This window comes from Oncorhynchus mykiss, chromosome 19 (assembly GCF_057628025.1).
Source record: "Oncorhynchus mykiss isolate SJ-2025 chromosome 19, ASM5762802v1, whole genome shotgun sequence".
NCBI lineage: Eukaryota > Metazoa > Chordata > Actinopteri > Salmoniformes > Salmonidae > Oncorhynchus > Oncorhynchus mykiss.
Window position 1 is genome coordinate 41,558,470 of NC_143040.1, and position 18,788 is coordinate 41,577,257.

The window sequence follows — 18,788 nt, forward strand, 5'->3', positions numbered from 1 at the left end:
GCCAAAAAAGCAATGTGCTGTTTCCTCCCTCTCTCACCCAGCCTCTCGCTCCAAAAGCATTTCTCTCCTGTCTCTCACCCGCCCATCAATTCACTGTGATTTTCATCCTGTCAGGGAATCATTTGCTTTTCTTTTCAGCCATAAGGACACCATTATTGTCCTGCCCCTCTGCCAGGAAAAACACTAGATCTGAGAGAGAGAGAGAGAAAAAAAAAAAAAGAGAATCAGTGTATTTCAATGATTTGTACAGTCGGTTTGGTCTGACTACCACTTAAAGAAGCATCTACATCCTACCCCCGGTCTGCCTTGTAACAAGTGTATCCTTGTGTTAGTTAGGGTGTGCTGGGCACCACTGCACCAGGAGAGGTGCATTCATTCCTCACACCCTCTCTTCATCTTTCTCTTCCCCTCTTCCTTACCCCATCTCCCTTTTTTCCTCACCCTATCTCCCCATTATTACTCCCCCTCCTCCCTTCCCCTCTCCCCTTCTTCCTCCCCTGTCTCCCTCTCTTCCTCCCCATCCCTATATTTGGGGTTCCTCTACATGTCTTTGGGTCATTAAAGAGCACTATATTAAACCCATGTATTATAATGAATGGTATTCTCTTTGTCACCTTGCAGGTTGGAGCGGCTGGTGGAGGTGCTGAGGAAGAAGGTGGGGACAGGCAGCGTCCGGACAGTCATCTGACTGAGACTACGCCGGGGGAAGCAACAGTGAGTCCACTCAGTTCCTGGCTCTGTCCTGAATGGCACCCTATTCCTTATAAAGTGCACTACTTTTGACCCGTGCCCTACACCCCTATAGGCCAAAAATAGTGAAGGCATTAGGGTGCCATTTGTGATGCAGCCCCTGTCTGCTCTGCCCGAACTGGAGCAGCCTGAGCGACTGTCCAGTCGAACGGCCACATCTGGTGTCCAGGCTGCCTCCCTGCCTGCCCAGACCCGGGCTGTTGTGTTTAACGCTGTGTAAACACACCCAAGCCTTAACTGGGCAAACAGTTGTAAGAAGTGCAGCACTCCAAAGCCTCATTCCAGGCTGGGCTCAAACTGAATCGTAAACTGTTTAACCACTTGGGTTGTTGGTCTGTTGCTGCCCACTCTCTTTTTCCCTCTTTCTTTCTTAAATTCTACATTTTACCTTACTAAAAATCATGTTACATTTGTTTTGTCATCAACTAAATTGTGTGTTGCTGTTTGTGTTGCTGCCTATCTCTGTTACAAGGGAGATGCCTATGTGCCTTACTTTTATTGATAAAATATGTATTCTCTTTGATATCCCAGATCAATACAGTGTCCTGACATACACAGTATTTCATTGAAAAGGTTAGTGCTGTATTGTAAAGGTTGCTGGTGCTGCCTGGATTCGGCGTCGATGCTGCCGCGGGCCAAAATAATGTGATTTATATAGTCAACTCCATGATGCTCTCAAATCAAATCAGTCATGGAATTTGTGATTTGAAGAACGTCACCTATCAACTTCCTGTATTCTTGCATCTGTTGTATTATAAAGTTAGTATTGCTGTGATAGTTTATGGACATTTTATGGTGTGAGTATTGTATGAAATAAAACATATAAACAACTGCTAAAAATGTGTTTCATCCTTTAATCTGGTAACTCAACACTATTTACTCTACTCAAAGACAAAAGGTGTGACATTATTAGTCGGCCACTGAAAATGTTGTTTTATTCTCGGGACTTTTTTTCTTCATTTTTTATAAAGGACTTTCTCAACTCAGTCACGACCATTATATCCCCATGGATTGATATAAACTTCTATTTGAAGATAAACCTGTCTTTTTTCACACTTCTGTGTATCTAAGGTTCAGCTCTCAAAGTGTGCTAATTTAGAACAGGTCTTAAAGAGGTTAAAAAAATAAACCCACTACCTCTGATATTCATTTTGTAAGATCCATATGACAAAACTCTCTAAATTACACAACTGTCGTATTTGTTCTCTCGCTGACTAAAGGTTTCATGAAGCAATATTAAGTTTTTAGAAGTATTCAAAGTAGGTCAAAGTATATAGAGAGGGGTATATTTTTGTAACTCCAGTAGTCCATGCATATCCATTTCATGGAACATGAACTTCTTTCTAGGCTTTATAGAATTACATTTTAAGCAGAGCTTTAAATCTCTTAATTTTAATACATTTGTATTTTGTCCGTAGCACTATTATTTTTGGCTATTGTCATATCCTAATTGGCCAGATTTTGACAAAGGCATTGCACACTAAAAACAAATGGTTCTATATAGTACCACATAAGGGTTATTTTGCTTTTAACCATAGTGGATCCCTTTTTGGGGCTATATTGAACCATTTTTTGAAGGTCTTTAAAGAACCACGATCATATGGTTCTAAATGGAACCTGTATGGTGCTATAAATAACCCTTTCCTAAGGTTCTATAAAGAACCGTTCAAAAAATGTCATATATCGCACCAAAAAAAAGGTTCTGCTATGGTTATGACCCTTTTTGGGGCTATATTGCGCCCTTTTGTATGGTTCTTTATAGAACCTTTATGGAGAATGGTTCTATACAAAACATTTCTCAATCTCAAAGGTTATTTGTGGATCCTTTTGAAGAACCATACAGGGTTTGTTATTCTGGTCAGCCGTATTATATTGTTAACATTCTGTAGGTGTTATTATTGTGTTAATTGACAAGTTGAATTAGGTGTGGTAGCGCTGGAACAGCTGGGGCTCCCTGAGTAGAGAATTGAGAACTACTGATTTAGTCAACTGTTCTTAATGGATAGAGATCCTGTTAAATTATTGGAGGGGCTATGTCATAAACCCTCAAAGTTCCAGAACGGTGTGAAAATGGCAGCCAAATTGGTCAGGGAGAAATCCAAACTAGTCTAATTGGAATTGTTGTTTTCCTGGAAAACTGTGAGTGCTATTATATGATACAATATCAGTAATTGTTGCATTTACAACTTGTCTAAGTCCTATCATCAACTGATTTCTGGCAGTGTATGGCTGTGGATTGACTGCATTGTTTGAATGGAATTTGGGCAGTTAATTAGAAAATGTATGGAATCATTCCTCTTAAACTGGCTGTCTAGCTAGCTAACAAACATGCAGTGTAGATACATACTTCAAATTCATTATTTAACACTATCTTATCCCAGCACTGGCAAACATGGCATGGTTGACCAACTCCCTGACCAACATGGCTAACCTTTATCCCATCATAACAAGGTTCATGTCCATTCTAGTATTCCCTGGGCAAGGGTGAGTCTTTCACAAGGCCAATCACTGGCCATAGTGATATATGACATGTGATGGCATAACACAACAGATGAGAAACTGGAATGACACTCACTCACACTTGCACAAAAAGAGCTGTGAGCAAACCATGCCCCCAAATATCCAAATGAGCTGCTGCCCCAACATTTTAATTATCACTACATTTTAATTAGCACTAAAAGAGCAAAGAACCCTTTTGTGAACTGCAAAGGACCTTTGAAGGGCTCAAATGGTTCTTTGCATCATTATGGTTCCACATAGAACCATCCTTCCCAAAGAACCCTTGAGGAACCATTTTTTCTTTGTGTGTACTGACTTTGAGAAAAAGATGTTGTGGTCTAGAGATGGATGCAAAGAGAGAGGCACTATCCATGGATATATTGTTCATTTATCAGTCTCTCATTTTCCTGCACCTCTCTCTCTCTCTCTCTGTCCTACCTCTCTGTGGTCCCTATTTGCATACTAATAGTTTATAAACATGAGGGCCGAAGAGATCAAGCGACCTTTACTACAGATTATACACCAAACAGTTAAATTCGCATCGTGTATGTTCCATTTTTCGTAAATTGATGCGTTGACCCTTATGAGCCCTACATTCCTCCCGCTGTCCTTCGATTAAAAAAAAAGCTATGCCCGTGGTGAGATTTGTGTACCCATACAAGATCGATTATGTAATCAGAACTTGTGTTGGATGGTTGGATGCACGGTTGCCATCAAGTTGCAGTCCAAAGACAGGAGGGGTAGGGTAGAGAGTACCTTCCTCTCAGATAATGCTGGAGCTACAAGCTTGTCGATTTCATCTGCGCTGGTAACCGTGGAGATCGCACAACGTGGGTGTCCCCACTCTTAATCCCACTAGGTCCTCCAATCTATGTTTCTCCGTCAAATAATCCGCCTCGTTCTAAATAAGGAGGCAAAATATTTCACTTTGTTGAAATCTGAAAACTTTTGATATCCCTGGTTATCCCCAAATCGGCCGCGCCTCCAATTGTGCGTTATGCGTTGTTATGATGATCGCACACACTAGTACAAATAAAATGCCTAATGTGTAGGCTAGCCTATAGGTCTCAATTTGTATTATGGTTCAGTTCAATATATCTTGACTAGGCCTATAGAAGCCCATTTGATATTTATTTTGAAATGTTATTTTGGAGTCTGATCCTTGATTTATCCTGTGTAGTTTACTATCTTGGTCTCGGTGTAAAGGATTGTACACGGGTGCACCATAAATAAGAGGAATCCCGATTAACCCATTTTGAGAACCAATCGCATGATGAAATGACTACAAAACAACTTTTTTTTATACGCTTTAATTAAAAACGTGTTCAGGCAGCCCAGTTGTGAATGGATTGCAGAGAAAAGCGTGACTGATCCTGTTGCTATAACGACAACAAATATATCCTGTCTTTCCTTCCACTTTAACGCACTCCATACATACATGTATTCTTTGTGGACCTTCTTTTCTAGTAACAATGTATGAAACTGGAGGCTAATTGGCAATAAAATGGCAATGTCCATGAAGCACATATGTTGTAAAGCCTTGGCCTATGTGAGAAGCATGCCATTTGGAGAGGAATGTGCCTATTGCACAATTATAAAAAGTGGGCCATAGTTCATTCTCCTGGCTATCTCGTTGTTTACAGTGTTGCATAATATGGTTAGTTGTTCTTTTGATATAGGTAGACTATGCATGGTTTACATTTTTAACTATAGATTATTTGGGCGTTCCGTAGTAGACTGTCAAATTGTTTAATATTTAGTTTATATAGCAAATTCTGTTTGTTCATAGTGCCACATTTTATTTTATTTAACAGACTGGTAGCCTAGTATTTAATATTTGGATAGCTGGTATACATGTTTAATACCTTCCATTTGTCTGATGCATAGCACTATTCTGTATCCTCCTTTGTTTGTTCGAACTTTTCCCGTTACCCTGCAAAGAGAGCAACCAAAAAAAAACAACCAATTGGGTTGTCCCCTTAGTGTGGCCTCAAATGGATTAATGAAGACACAAAACACCATGGTCTCGTAGCAGGCAGGCAGGCCGAGGGACCACCAACCTGACAGTCGATGTATATTAGGAGGACACAAAGCCCTAATAAACTTCTTCCGTATAATTTTTAATGGAAAACCAGCTGCTTCTAAAGCTGATTTCGGATAGAGATCTCTCCCTCTTCTCCCTCGGCCTTTGAAAGCTCCTTTCTTTCGTCTTTGAATCTGAAGGGGTATTGCTTTGCTCTTTTCGTTGGCCAAGCACAATTGTGTTATTGGAGATAATTAATTCAATCCCCATCAAAAGGTATTAGAAGCGCCTTGGCCCTGTAGTGGCTTTCTAAACTCAGAATGAAAAGACGGAGAAGAAAGGTTTACGGGTAGGCTCGCTGATGGTCGCTTTTGAAGTAAAGGGGTCTGCGCATTGTTGTCGAAATTTTTGTCCATAAGGGTGAAGAAAGCGCCAGGGCTTTTGATGGGGAAACGTGAAATGCCACATAAGTTGGAAAACAAGGCGCTGCTGAAATCTCCATGCTGGACACTGCCTGCTGATAACATATGTCACACATTACTAAAGGTTGGACGACTTGAATAATGTAGTTCAAATTTAATGTGTAGAAAAACACGTATAACCTGTACGCCAAGGCAATTGAAAACTAGGCATATAAATAATAATAATAGCCTAATCATAATAATAATAACATGTTTATTATTGTAATTATCGACGTGTATATAATAAACCCTTTCAGCGTAAGAATATGTCTATATAATTACTACTAAATGTACCTTCATAAGTTATTAATTCATATTATCTTATATGAGGGCATAAAGGCGTTTATATGTTGGTTTAGACTATTAAATACTAAAGTGAACAGCTATTATGGGTTTCAATGTGATATGCTCTTACACTAAATTATACACGGTGTAGCCTAGAAAAAAACACCTCGTTGCCTTTTTCAGGTGAAAAATAATGCATGATATTCTATATAAATTAATATTTATATCTTGTTTGAACGTTGAGGTATGCCCTAATAGCAAATATTTCAATCAGAGTCAAACACAAAAGTCACTGACAGGTTTGCTCTGTTTTTATTTGCTGTTTCACGTTCGACACAAGGTGGTTTCCATACTGGATCACACGCTGCAAAGTCTTTTTTCAACAGCTGGGGAAACTAATGAACAAGATCTGTCCAAAGTTCAAACATTTCTCATGGAAACGCTGAGTCCTTTTCTCCACAAATTGAGGATGATGTTATTGGAATCTGCTAAGAACACTTTGCAATAGAGTTTTAATTAGGAGAATAAATACATGAATCACTCGGTGCATTTTGGATGATCTGCTGGGGTTGATCTGACCATTTTAAAGGTTTATTGCCAGGCATATACTGGTCAATACCATATTATTTGCCTCTAACATTGTACACCTTCAGATACAGTAGGTCTATGAAGTAGGTTATAATGGGCCCATCAAATAATGTCGGTGGGGACCTTGATCCAAACGACTTTACAAATAATCTAGATCATATCTGGAGTAAGCGTGTTTCTCCGTTAAATGTGTCAATTTGTGGTCCATGCCCTCTTTGATAGTCTTGTCGTTCATTAATGAACACTGTCATTATGGCAAAATGACTGTAATAGCATATATCGCAATCATTTTATTGTCAAAATCATGTATCATCTTGAGGTGAAAATAACAAAAATGCAATATGAACGTTGGCCTAAATTCTTCCGGGAAAAATATCCAATCGTTGCAGGACAATAGGCCAAATGTTATCCATATTTAAAGTGACCAACAATAAACATTTTAATAGTCACCATTTAGGATATTATAGTCCAAAATTGATTTGAAAAAGATACAAATGAAAGCATACAAAATTAGGTTTTTAGATAATGTTCATATTAATGTCAGTTCATCTGGAGTTGGCTAAAGGTACGCCTCGAGCATATCAAACTCATTCGCAGACAAGCTTCTCAGTTGTTCCAAACACAGTTAATATATTATCTAAATGAACATAGCTTCTTAAAATGTTATTTTATTTATTTAAAACAAGTAAGCTTGAATGTGTCTGTGGAAATATAAACTGAAAAACAAAACACAGACCACAGGCCTATGGCATAAGCCTATAAAGCCTCAATTCTCCGCGATATTTTCACCACACTCAATTCAATTCTCCACGTTATTTGCGCATCGGGGGGCAATTACATGATAATTAAACACATTTCACGGTTACTCAGCCAAAATGTGTGTCTACAAAATACCATGATCAAAGTCAAATCTGTTCAGGTTCACGAGCCGCATCATGTAGGGTTACGGTTCACAAAAAGATGCTTTGGTCTTTCCACGATATTGTTAAAAATCCATTTACAACACGCCGGAATCCTTTATGAGGTAAAGCTCTGCGGCTGTATTTCTGTTAGATTTGGCTTTAGCCTTGCTCATTGATCAAAAACTTGCGGTGCGTCAACCCAAGCGAGCATCAATACAGTTAGCATTTATGAACTTTACAGAGATATTACAATTATATTGAATACACTTTAGATGTGTCTATCAACGGTTCATAACCTAATTTCATATGGAGATACATTCATGATACAATATTTTACGCAATAGCTTACAAGACTGAACAACAAAGCTGGCTATATGTCACTCTGACAGAAGCTTTAGACCATATAATTAATACACTCTCTTTACAATGGTAATGAAATTGTTTTGTAAGGCTTCATTTTTAAACTCAAAACGTTACAATTCATATTGTTCCTGAATTATTTGGATATGCGTAAAAGTTGGAACAGTTGCGTAATTGAATAGTACTTTTTTACGCCTCATGCACAGAATAGCTTCTTCAAAATTAACTTCAGAAATACCAACAATCAGTGAATAAATCGTATTTGTTTTATTTGAAAATGAACAAGAAATAAGTTAAGCACATGCAGAGACATCAAAACAAACAGAGAAAGATAAAACGCTGACATTAGGCTGCACATAAAAATCACACATTTTCTGGTTTGAAAAATACCACAAAAGACATACAGTTGTCATGTATAAAGAAATACACATTTTTATTTATAATGCATTTCCACGTGGAATTTAAGATTGTTATACAAGATTGGTTTGTAAATATGTTTGTCAGATATTTAGCAAATGAACCAAAGCAATGCGTAAAATGACAACATCCATTTAAAAAGTAAGCTATCTGGAACAGACGGGTGTTTGTCGCTTCACCTGTCTCACGCGTTCACGAGACCTTATTGACCTTCATTCATGCACATAGTAACACACATGGACATATTCATCGTGGGTACTACAAGTTTGGGGAATACAACATTATTTTACAAGCTCAAAATTGTTTTAAATACACTAGCAATGATTTACGACTGGATATACAATCATTCAATGGTAACACTTTACAGTATAGGCCTATTGTATTTTACTCATACACATTCTTATACATTAAAGTAACAGTCCTTATGCACCAGGTGCATGCAAAAAAATATGATCAATGTTTTCTGTCATCCTTTTATCGAGCACTCTAAAAATGAGAAGATACTAAGAAGTGTTGAGGACTGGTCTGGAATACACACCTTGATAGTATGACGCCTCTATTGCGGATGGGTCCATGGCTCTGCCAGCCATGGACGCGCTGCCGAGGGGTAGACTGGAAGACATACTTGAGCCGTAGGAAGAGTATTGCAAAGCTTGCTCGTAGGCTTTCAAATCCAGTTTGTGCTGTTGCTCTGAGGATGACATTAAATTATTTATTGAAAACGGGTGGTTGAATGAGTAATGGGGATCCCCTTTTAGGTGCAGATGGGACTCGTGCGCCATCGAGTGCGGAGGTAAAGGGAGAGAGGACAGGGACGTGGCCGAGCTGGCCACGGGGTGGAGAGGCGGCCCGCTGCTCTTTAGTTCAGAGCCGCTGCCACTGCTCCTGTGGTCCATGCTGTGAGGGCTGGAGGACTGGTTGGAGAGGGAGTTGGAGTCCACATTCCCAGTCTTGCTGTTGGTGTTCTCGCTCGAAGGCGACCCAGAACCGGACTGGTCTTTCCTTCCGTCCCCTTTACTTGAAGATATCTTTCTATTTTCGCATTTAAAGCGCTTTTGTCTGCGTAGGTAACAACCGTTCTCGAACATATTTCCTGAATCTGGGTGCAGGGCCCAGTACGAACCTTTGCCTGGCTTATCCGGTGACCTAGACACTTTGATGAAGCAATCATTAAAAGACAAGGAATGGCGAATGGAGTTCTGCCACCTCTGTTGGTTCTGTCTGTAGTATGGAAATAGGTCCATTATCCACTGATAGATTTCGCTAAGCGTGAGCATCTTGCTTGGTGCTTGCTGAATGGCCATGGTTATAAGGGATATGTATGAATACGGAGGCTTTGCGTGCGGGTAGCTTCTCCTGAACGACTTGTTGTCCCTTGCTCGGTTCAGGTTGGGCTGAGTATAGGACATTGGGCTCATAGTAGGGCTCATGCTCGCGTATGGATTCATAGCGTTCATGGAAGCCTGCTGAGCCGACATCGCGCCCATGTTCGAGGGGCTAAGGGCAGTGCCCATTAACGGTACCCCTCCACCCATTCCGTTCATCGCACTGGACGCGCTCGGGGGCATCCCTGTCATTGTCCCGGGGCTTAGTCCGGCTCCCAGGCCGGGGTTGGCGTAAGACATATTGAAAGAACCTGAGGTCATATTTCCATTAGTAGACATACTCATGTAACTGTTCATATTGTTCATGGAACTCAGTCCTGCATTCATGCCGTTGTTCACCATGGGCGAATATACCTGGAATAACAGGAGAGAAATGTGATCACAACAATGCATTGGTCTTCCACACACTCAAAGTGCTTACGTTTTTATTCTGCTGAAATCGACTGTGTAATAATGTTAGGCCAATAATAATGAATACTTATGAATATTAGGCTGTTAATAAACACAAAATATTTAAAAACTTAACGAATTTAATTCATTCGATTTGACTAAAAAACACGAGATTAATTTTGAGAGCTTTTAAACAGCAGCATCAAAACAGTGCAGCCTGGTCCATTTATATGATATATCTCAAACTCAAACAACATCGTTTCATTGTGTTAGGGTATAAAATGCGATTTTGTGCTGTTTTTCAAGCAATGCAATCATTTAGATGAACATTTTATGTAGGCCTATTATGCACAAACAGAAGGTCAAGCAAAGTGTATTAATCTTAATATTGGTATGGAACAAACTAATTAAGATTGATTGGAAACATTCCACTGACTGCAACTTTCTTTTCGAATAGCAAGCAATAGCATTGATAAACATATGCCATGATCTCGTTGCATGATGGCTGGTAAACATTCAGTGCCAAATCCCATTTTTACGCACATGTAAAATGGTATTTTATTTCTTGTTAAAGTGCCAGTATCTCAAGTCAGCATTCGGCCTGCTGTGACTGCAATGTGCACTGCTGCCACCCGGTGTGCTTGGCCGTCTCTCGTTCTTTAGGATACATCATCAGGTTGCATATAGTGAAGTTTATGCCCAAAAGAGCCCAATATTCTATAAACAACAACAACAACACCGTGCCATTTGAATTTTTTAAAGGACACTCAGTGCAGTTTGCTAGAAAACATGCATCGCAAAAACGAAGACGTGGAAATCAGTTAGCACCTAATTGTTATTCTAATACACAAATCGAATAAAATTGAAATACACATAGCCTACCTCTTGTGCGTCATTGTAATAGCTGCTCCAATCTGGCGTTTCGTGACCTTCCATTTTCACTGTACCCAACATTATGGTTGATATCCACAAATCGTAAACATGCAGTTCCTCAGACTGGAGTTTGTGAGAAATGTATCCTAGGAAAAGGTGCGTTGTAACTGGTGGGATGTTGCAGGAGGGTTAGAGTAAAGAAGTGAGGAGATAGATGTTGAATGCAGTGTGACCTGTGAGTTTAGATCTTCCCCTAATACGTAGGCGGTACAACCCACCCACTTTTTCAGTGTTCATTTGCCTGGCTCTTTTTCCCTCGCTGAAGTCACCCCTCCGGTGCCCACAGTTATTCTGCGTCTTTACAGAGAAAAATAGCCCAGTCAAAAATAATGTTTTCCCCTTCCTAATAAGGTGTGTAAACATTCCATCAGTCAGAAAAATTATATCCATAAATTAAGGTATTTCATATGCCATGGAGAAAGCCAGGCATAAACCAAATAGACAGGAAACTAGCATTACAACCTAGAATTTTAGGTCTTTAAGATTAATCATGACGGAAATTTTAATGAAATAAAATGTAACAGAACAGTCTGTTTATGCCTATAATTTCAAATGATCCATTACCTACACAAGGGCGCGCGCGCCAACAATGTCATGATAATATTTGCTCTGGCTCACAGAAAGTTGTCGATAGGTATCAAAATGTTAAATTCTGCGAGAATTGAGAAGGCGTTAGCACTGAGGATATTGGATATTCTTATAAAAAATATTCACTTATAAGCAATGAAGGTTTATTTCTTTATAATAATTGAATTTATGTGCAGACTATGCCCATATATAGGATTTAATTGTAGCCTACGTAGGCCTGTGTTTCAGGCTTAATGTTTAATGTTATGGCCTCTGGACAATGGAGAAGACAAGTGTCAACATCTTAATATGCGTGAAAAAAGCTTCCCAATATTCCTCTGCTCTGTTAACTAGACAGTAGCCCATACAAGCAGTTGCAGCCAGGTCCTTCGATTCTAAACCCATTAATGAGGGAATAACAGCGATAATTATCCCTTTACATGGGATTATCTCAGGGTGATCTCTAACGCCATTAGGGAGAGAAAATCGATTTGTTAAGGCCGGATTAAAACCTCCCACAAAGCATGGGAAATTAGGTTTACTGCTGGATTTGAAATCTGACACGGTAGATATAGCCAACCTCACAAAGCCCTACAGATGAACATGGTTGTTTTACAGATATTTACGCTAATAGATTGCTTTATTCTATGACATGAGTCTTTATGATCACATGTTTATTATGGCACAGAAAAAAAGAGGAAACAAGGAAAATAGAATCAGAAGATGAATTGTCCCAAAGAAATTAGAAGGGATGAATTACATTCCACATTTGAAAAGCGTACTAGACAATATTGGATTTCATGACAATAATATTTCCTGAAGGCCTACACATCCACAATGAAAACTACAGAGCCAATAGAAAAAGGCATAGGCCTATGTCGAATTGAAGCTATACATACATCTTCTGTCGATTAGAAAAGCCTTTGAGCGTTGAACACGTTCGCAATTTGTAACCTTTTACTTAGTTCAGTTTCCAGTGCTCGTCCGGGTCTTCGGCAGTCTTAGTTCTGCACCCACGTGGTGTCTGTTTTGTCCAGCCTAGTTGGTTTGGTTGCTAGGAGATCCTCCCAGCCACCACGAAGAAATGGTGGATGTCAAAGCGTCACAAAAGTTTGTAAACATGTTACCTGCCAACGTGTTTATGAGATGATATTCAGACATTTAAATTAACGTCAATTTCAGCAAACAGCGGTGTCTTGTCACTTCAATAGTTTTGGAAAAGGTAAGCGTTGGAATTGGCTAACGTTAGCTAATCTAACGTTATTCTAGTAGCATTGGAGTGGTTCACTGCTGGCAACATCGTAGCTCGTTGACATCTTTCAAACTTCACTAGCAACAAAATACACACTGTGAAGCTGTTATACTGACAGTGCTGCTACTTTTTGTAACACAGTAACAAAAATCTTAGCATCAACAGTTTGATCATCATCAGTTATTGAGTAGGCCGCGTAGTCCTACATAGAATAAGCATCAATCATGTCATATATCACGTTTTAGGCTACCATTTTTTTTTTTGCTGTGTGTTTTAATCATTTTAATTGATGTTTCATAATCACCCATTGAAAAATAATACCTGTTACAACTCACCCACTTCCATCCTTAGTCCTTTACTTTTTTTTGCATGTTTCACTTTCCAACATTTGGTCACGTTGATAGACATAGAGCAACTTGCTGAGAAATAAGGTTCTGAGCCACAGCGAGAAGCTAAAGCTGAAGAAGGAGTTAGGGGTGCTACGCAATGAGTCCCAGTGTGAATTCCTATAAATGAAGCAGCTGTTTTTCAACTCCCACACAACCACCAGCACACAGGATCAACCACCAGACTCTCTCCACACACTGGAGTCATCAGGACTGATGGAAGAGGCTACAGAGGGACCCTGTGGCACATCGGACACACCCCAAAATAGGACCTCACAGATGTCTGCAGGGTCAGTCAGCCTGTTGGAGTTCCATGCAGATCTGCTACAATCACCACCTGCCTCCTTACCACAAAGTGCTCTACTACTAGGCATCCCTAAAACAAAGTCTGAGGTGAGCAGGAGTCAAGGAACCACACGTATCAAAGGAATCAGTGAAGGGATAAATTCAGTTAATTTGGTCCTGTCTTCTCCAGGCCAGAAACCTTCCCAGAAGCCGGCCATAGCTCAGCTAGCAGGGACTACCAAAGTGGTGTCCATGTCCATGAGGCCACAGCCTCCCTCTAAGCCCAGGTCAGAGAGGCCAGCAACAGGGACCAGGATGTTTATATACAAGAGCAAGAAGGAGTCAGAGCAGGTGTCGGAGAAAGAAGCGGCAGAGAGGCGCATCCGGAGATCCAACTTCTTCAGCAGATGTCTGGCTCTGAGCTCGGACAACACCGATGACAGCAGGAACAGTGAGGACTCGGGCTCCGAGCCATCCCACGGGAAAGCCCCACAGAAGGTCAAGAAAAAGAAAAGGAGGAATCAGAAAGATAGGTCTACGCATGCACCAAGGACGCCCACTGACGACAGAAGCTCAAAGAGCCAGAGGAGTACCATGGCCCCTAACAGTATCCACAGTGTCAAGTCCACCACAGAGCTGCTGGAGGAGGCACGGGGCATTGTAGGGGCCGAGGTTGCAGAGAGCCAGGAGGACACGGACCCCCAGCAGAGACACCCAGAGGAGTCAGTGGCCACGACTATGGGGCTTGTCAGAGGCAGAGGGAGGACGGTGGATGAGATCATTGCCTCCTTACAGAGAGGAGACAGTGATATGCCATCTGCCTCGGACCAGATGATCAAGGAGCTGATGGAAAGAGTGCTGGGGGACAGCTACAATGCTGACAACGAGGTGACAACATGATAACAATAGGACAACAACATATAATATCCTGAATGGTCACAAACATTTTGACCTTTGTACTTTTGGTAGATATTTTAATTAATCCCGGTGATAGTTATTTTATATTAGCTATTTAAACAGGTATTCAATGCTCATAGCAATTTACACTTGTATTGATTAATGACAATCTTTGTTTTTTTAATAACATTTAATCATTTTTAAAGGAAGAAAAAACAGTGGAATCAGAGGAGAGAGAAGAGAATATTAGCCATGTACCAACAGAGGTAATGCAGAGACTAGAGTGTATTTAGATTTGATCACATTTCATTGAAAAATAGGTTTTCAGAGCATTTGAGAACATTTTCAAGTGTAGAGGTTTCTGTTATTAAGGTTGTATAAAGTTTAAACTAAATTCAACCTTAATAAGGAATTCTGTTAGTAAGATAGTTAACATTAACAAACGTCTTATCCACATTTTTCCAGGATACTCCTCAGAGGTCCCCGGTTCCACAGAGGATGTTGTGGGTTAAGAGGGATTCTCCTACCCCTCCAAGACCTGCTGAGTCCCCTAAAGTCACATCAGGGGTCTACAAGATCGCTCACTCACTGTCTGAACGAGAGACAGACGGCGATGACTCTATGGTCTCTGCTCTTCCACAGAAGGTAATACTTGGATTCATGTGGCTGTCATTGTGTGAAGTTCAGTAGTTGTAACTGTACTATCAGTTTATCTTGTTCACGCCTCATTTATTTAAGTCTTTTCTTATTTTAGCTCCCACAATTAGAAGACAAACGTTTGCCTTTGTGTTTTTTTTCCCCTCTCTCCATCAAAGGTGACTTATGCAGATGTAATGACAGCTCGAGGAGATACCATAGCTCCTTCTCAGAGACCAGCGAGGGTGTCTTTACAAAACAAAACCATTCAAGGCCTCTCCCCTCTAGCAACATGGGCCCCCAAAGCACAGTAAGCGTCTTGTATTCCCTGTCAGTCTGGTTGATCATGAGAGATGTGAGTTGTTGTATCAAACTGATTTTGAGTTGTGATCATTATTGGAGGTTAAACTACTACTTCTATTACCAACTTGGGTATTAAATGTATACCACATACAACACTGCACTGTCATATAAATAGTGGTTTTCTCCTAAAACTCGAAGACATGTTGCTTAAACCCTGTATAATCACGGTCGTCACTGGGTTATCCCTGCTTGTTTTTAACAAAGTTGTTTTCCAACAACCTCTTCAACTCACTATCATTAGTAACCATCTCCGACCTTGACTTTAATGGATTGGGCGGGGGTGGCATTGGACGGAGATGAACTCAGTTCCAGGGAGTCTCTCTGCAAATAAAGTGACTTTTAAGCTATCATCAAAACTCCCCACCTGATTCTCGGAGACCCATTGACACAGAGAGTAATTATGCTCCTAGCCTAACACACTCTTTAGACTGCTCTCTCTTTGTCTGGAGCCTGGTGCAACCACACACTTCCTTATAACTGACTCCTTACTCACCTAAAGAGACCAGATTTACTGCCTCCTCCTGCTGCAAGTGCTGAGTTGGAATTGTGCCACACCCTCCCACTCCTTCCACTCCCCTCCAACCCCATTGACGAAAAAAATGGAACCAAAACAAGTGCCATTTAATTAGGGGTGTTTTTCAGAGCTTTGGTTCACTGAAAGGTTTCTGTTGGGTATGGATAAGAGGCTTTATAAGGGGGCCAGGCTGCCAGCCTGTCTGCTGATGGTACATGGATTAGATAAGGAGCAAGGCTGAAGGCAGTGCTCAGGTCAGCTCCACTCCACAGTTATGGAATGCTCATTTCATTGAAAACAAGGCGAATGACTCCAGGGTGACCTTACAGGTTTGCCGCTCCGCTAGCTGAGCTGAGGCATGCCTACCTAACCCAGAGTGCCAGAGAGATGATCAATCTCAGGAGTGGCAGGCCGTAGTGAACATGTTAGGCTCCAATAAATTGTCCAGTGTCTGTCAGGACAGGAGGTGGGTGGTGGGTGACGAAGGGAGGCCGGGCCTTTCCCTCCTAGCACAGAGATGCCACACACAGAGTCTCCAGTTCAAAGAGTGGTGAGAAGTTATGGCAGGGATGATCTGAGCAAATAAACCACCACCTCATCTGCTTTACGCCGCAGAGAATGGTTCATCTGTTAGGACAAGCCTCAAGACCACTGTATTGCTTGTAGACGTTTCAAATATGTGGATTGTTGTTGAATCGTTGACATTCTTCAATAAAACAAACCAGTGGGGTTTTGGTTCAAAGCAAAATGTCAGCTGACTTCTCGCTTTACCATACATGATGATACTGTATGTTGGTTTTTATATATACCCTGTGTTATTGCAGACTAGGTAAAGAAGTCAGAAATTATGTTACATTTAGATACAATTGAAAATAAGTATTACCCTGGTACTAGATCTGTTTGTGTTCTCACCAACTCTATTGCTATCATTGTCAAGCCAGTGACAAGGAGTTGGCATGATGGCACAAACGGACTGGCGAAGTAAGAGTATCACAACATTGTCGTCATTACTGTTCTAATTCTCTCCCACAGTGCAGATGGGTACAAGACCATTCACCACCTCTGTACAACCCCAGTCAGCCAGGCCCTGCCTCTGGAGCTGCAGCTGGCTTCCCGGGTCTGTCACACCTCCAGCCAACTCAGTGCACCACCACAGTTTCACCAACAGAGGGCAGCACTACAACACATCGCTGCCCAGCCTGACAGACACAGGTAAAATGCTTTTATTACATTTTTTTATTGAACCTTTATTTATCTATCTCACCCAGGCTCTGCTTCATAAGTTGTTTTCTGACCAAAACCTAGACTTTATAGCAACATTTGAAATTGAAGTGCTGTGATACAGGGTTGCATTAAATTATTTAGTAAATATGATTTGGTCATCGTCTCCACTTTCTCTCTCACTACCTTCTGCACTCCACGTGGGAAAACTTTGCATGTCAGGAGTATCATTACAACAACCTCATATAATGTGAAACTATTGAATCTCTTTGCAGGATATTAAATGAAGGTGTGCCCCGCGTGGAGGTGACTGAGTCTGATGGAAAGGACTGTGTGAGTCACCTGCCTCCCCAGACTTCAGACAGCCTGGCTGACTGGCAGAGGATCGCTGAGTTTTACGTAGAGAAGCCCAGGATGATGCTTCATGGACAGGCGGTGAGGAGGATCAGCACTATGTTTATACAACTTTCCCCTCCAAACATTTTGTCTAGAAAGTGTTTCACCATCCAACAAGATGATCCACTAGGTGGCACCAAACATATTTGTAACTCATTAGAAACAGGAGTTTTTTAAAGGGACTGCTTATAACATGATACTAACACTGTAGCTATCTGGGATTGTTTAAGAATGTCAAATGTTTCAGTTCCAATGTTTCAGTTTCAGTTCCGCATTATCTTTTTAATGTCACGTGTGAGTTTGTTTTATTCAAGGGGCCTTTTCATTAGTCTAGATGAGTCACCTGTCTTGAAGTGTCTATCCTCCCAGTTATCTGTGTGTCTCATACAGTATCTCTCTCCTTCCTCCCAGACCTCTCTGTGTTCCAACGAGCTGAAGATGTTCTGGCACCCAGCGCCTCCTAAGTTCAGCTGCTCTCCTGCATTCGTCAAACACAAACTCTTTCCCAAGTACCAGGTAGTACTGAGCCTCTGATGTTTACAGACGGACTTGTAGGCTACTTCCCTCCCAGACAGTCAGTCCACATGGACTGTTAACGGAGGACTTAACTCTACTCTATTTGTTCCTGGCTGTGTTTTAGTTGAGACGTGATGGGGGAACTTTGGAGATGCTCTTTGATCATTACATTACAAGATGCCTTACTACTCTGAAAGATAGATAACATTAACAAGGCCACATTGATCATGCCTTTTTAACCAAAGATGTCCTGGTGAAATATAATATCTTTGAATATCAAATATCTTTGATATATCTGAATAGTAGTTTTGATATATCAGAATATCAAATTGCAAGTGAACCAGTTAACCAAACCTCACCAATGTGATCTCACCCTGCTGTGTTTCTATGGTGTTTGTTACTCAGGCAACGCGGAAAGATCTCTCCAGAGAGGAGCTCTATGGTGATCTACAGGACCTGGTGGAATCAGCCTGTGACCTGACAGAGATGGAGCCAACCACCTCAGTGGTCAGTGTGTGCTTTAGTTAACCCCCCCCCCCCCTTCTAGCATGCCCTTACGAACGTGTTGGATCTTCCTACAGGAAAATGTGCTGTCCAGAAAGTTCAAGTCTATGATAGACCTCAGAGTAACTGAGCAGTCACCTCAACCCTACATTGACGAAGAACAGGTGAGTGTATATGAAAAATGTCATGTCGTTCAATAACATGATAAACCACTATCTCACCACCTAAGCAGAGGTTCTGACCATGGTCTCACTATTC

At 41.0% G+C, this 18,788-nt stretch overlaps 3 protein-coding genes across 8 annotated transcripts in view; 2 read left to right on the forward strand and 1 right to left on the reverse strand.

The window, feature by feature from the left end:
• Positions 1–1,590, forward strand: part of mipol1 (mirror-image polydactyly 1) — a 78,014-nt gene extending 76,424 nt beyond the window's left edge. For all 6 annotated transcript variants that reach the window (XR_016488924.1, XR_016488925.1, XR_016488923.1 and 3 more), the window contains one exon: positions 622–1,590. Coding sequence is in view for 3 of the 6 variants with exons in the window: in XM_021573945.3 (XP_021429620.2) it covers positions 622–688 (67 nt within the window). In the remaining 3 variants the exon portion in view is untranslated. The remainder of the gene's footprint in view (positions 1–621) is intronic.
• A 6,522-nt stretch (positions 1,591–8,112) lies between these two features.
• LOC110497675 (forkhead box protein A1-A) lies at positions 8,113–11,163 on the reverse strand. Its single transcript, XM_021573951.3, has 2 exons — positions 10,943–11,163; positions 8,113–10,024 (listed from the first exon to the last, which is right to left on the reverse strand). Exons 1-2 carry the CDS (start codon positions 11,012–11,014, stop codon positions 8,789–8,791), a joined length of 1,308 nt encoding a protein of 435 aa, XP_021429626.1. The 5' UTR covers positions 11,015–11,163; the 3' UTR covers positions 8,113–8,788.
• A 1,444-nt stretch (positions 11,164–12,607) lies between these two features.
• The window catches only part of ttc6 (tetratricopeptide repeat domain 6), a 32,572-nt gene continuing 26,391 nt past the window's right edge, over positions 12,608–18,788 (forward strand). The window contains exons 1-9 of the mRNA XM_090211019.1: positions 12,608–14,371; positions 14,587–14,646; positions 14,846–15,025; positions 15,196–15,326; positions 16,926–17,105; positions 17,390–17,549; positions 17,922–18,026; positions 18,432–18,533; positions 18,608–18,694. Coding sequence (XP_090067145.1) covers positions 13,325–14,371; positions 14,587–14,646; positions 14,846–15,025; positions 15,196–15,326; positions 16,926–17,105; positions 17,390–17,549; positions 17,922–18,026; positions 18,432–18,533; positions 18,608–18,694 — 2,052 coding nt within the window. The 5' untranslated portion in view covers positions 12,608–13,324. The remainder of the gene's footprint in view (positions 14,372–14,586; positions 14,647–14,845; positions 15,026–15,195; positions 15,327–16,925; positions 17,106–17,389; positions 17,550–17,921; positions 18,027–18,431; positions 18,534–18,607; positions 18,695–18,788) is intronic.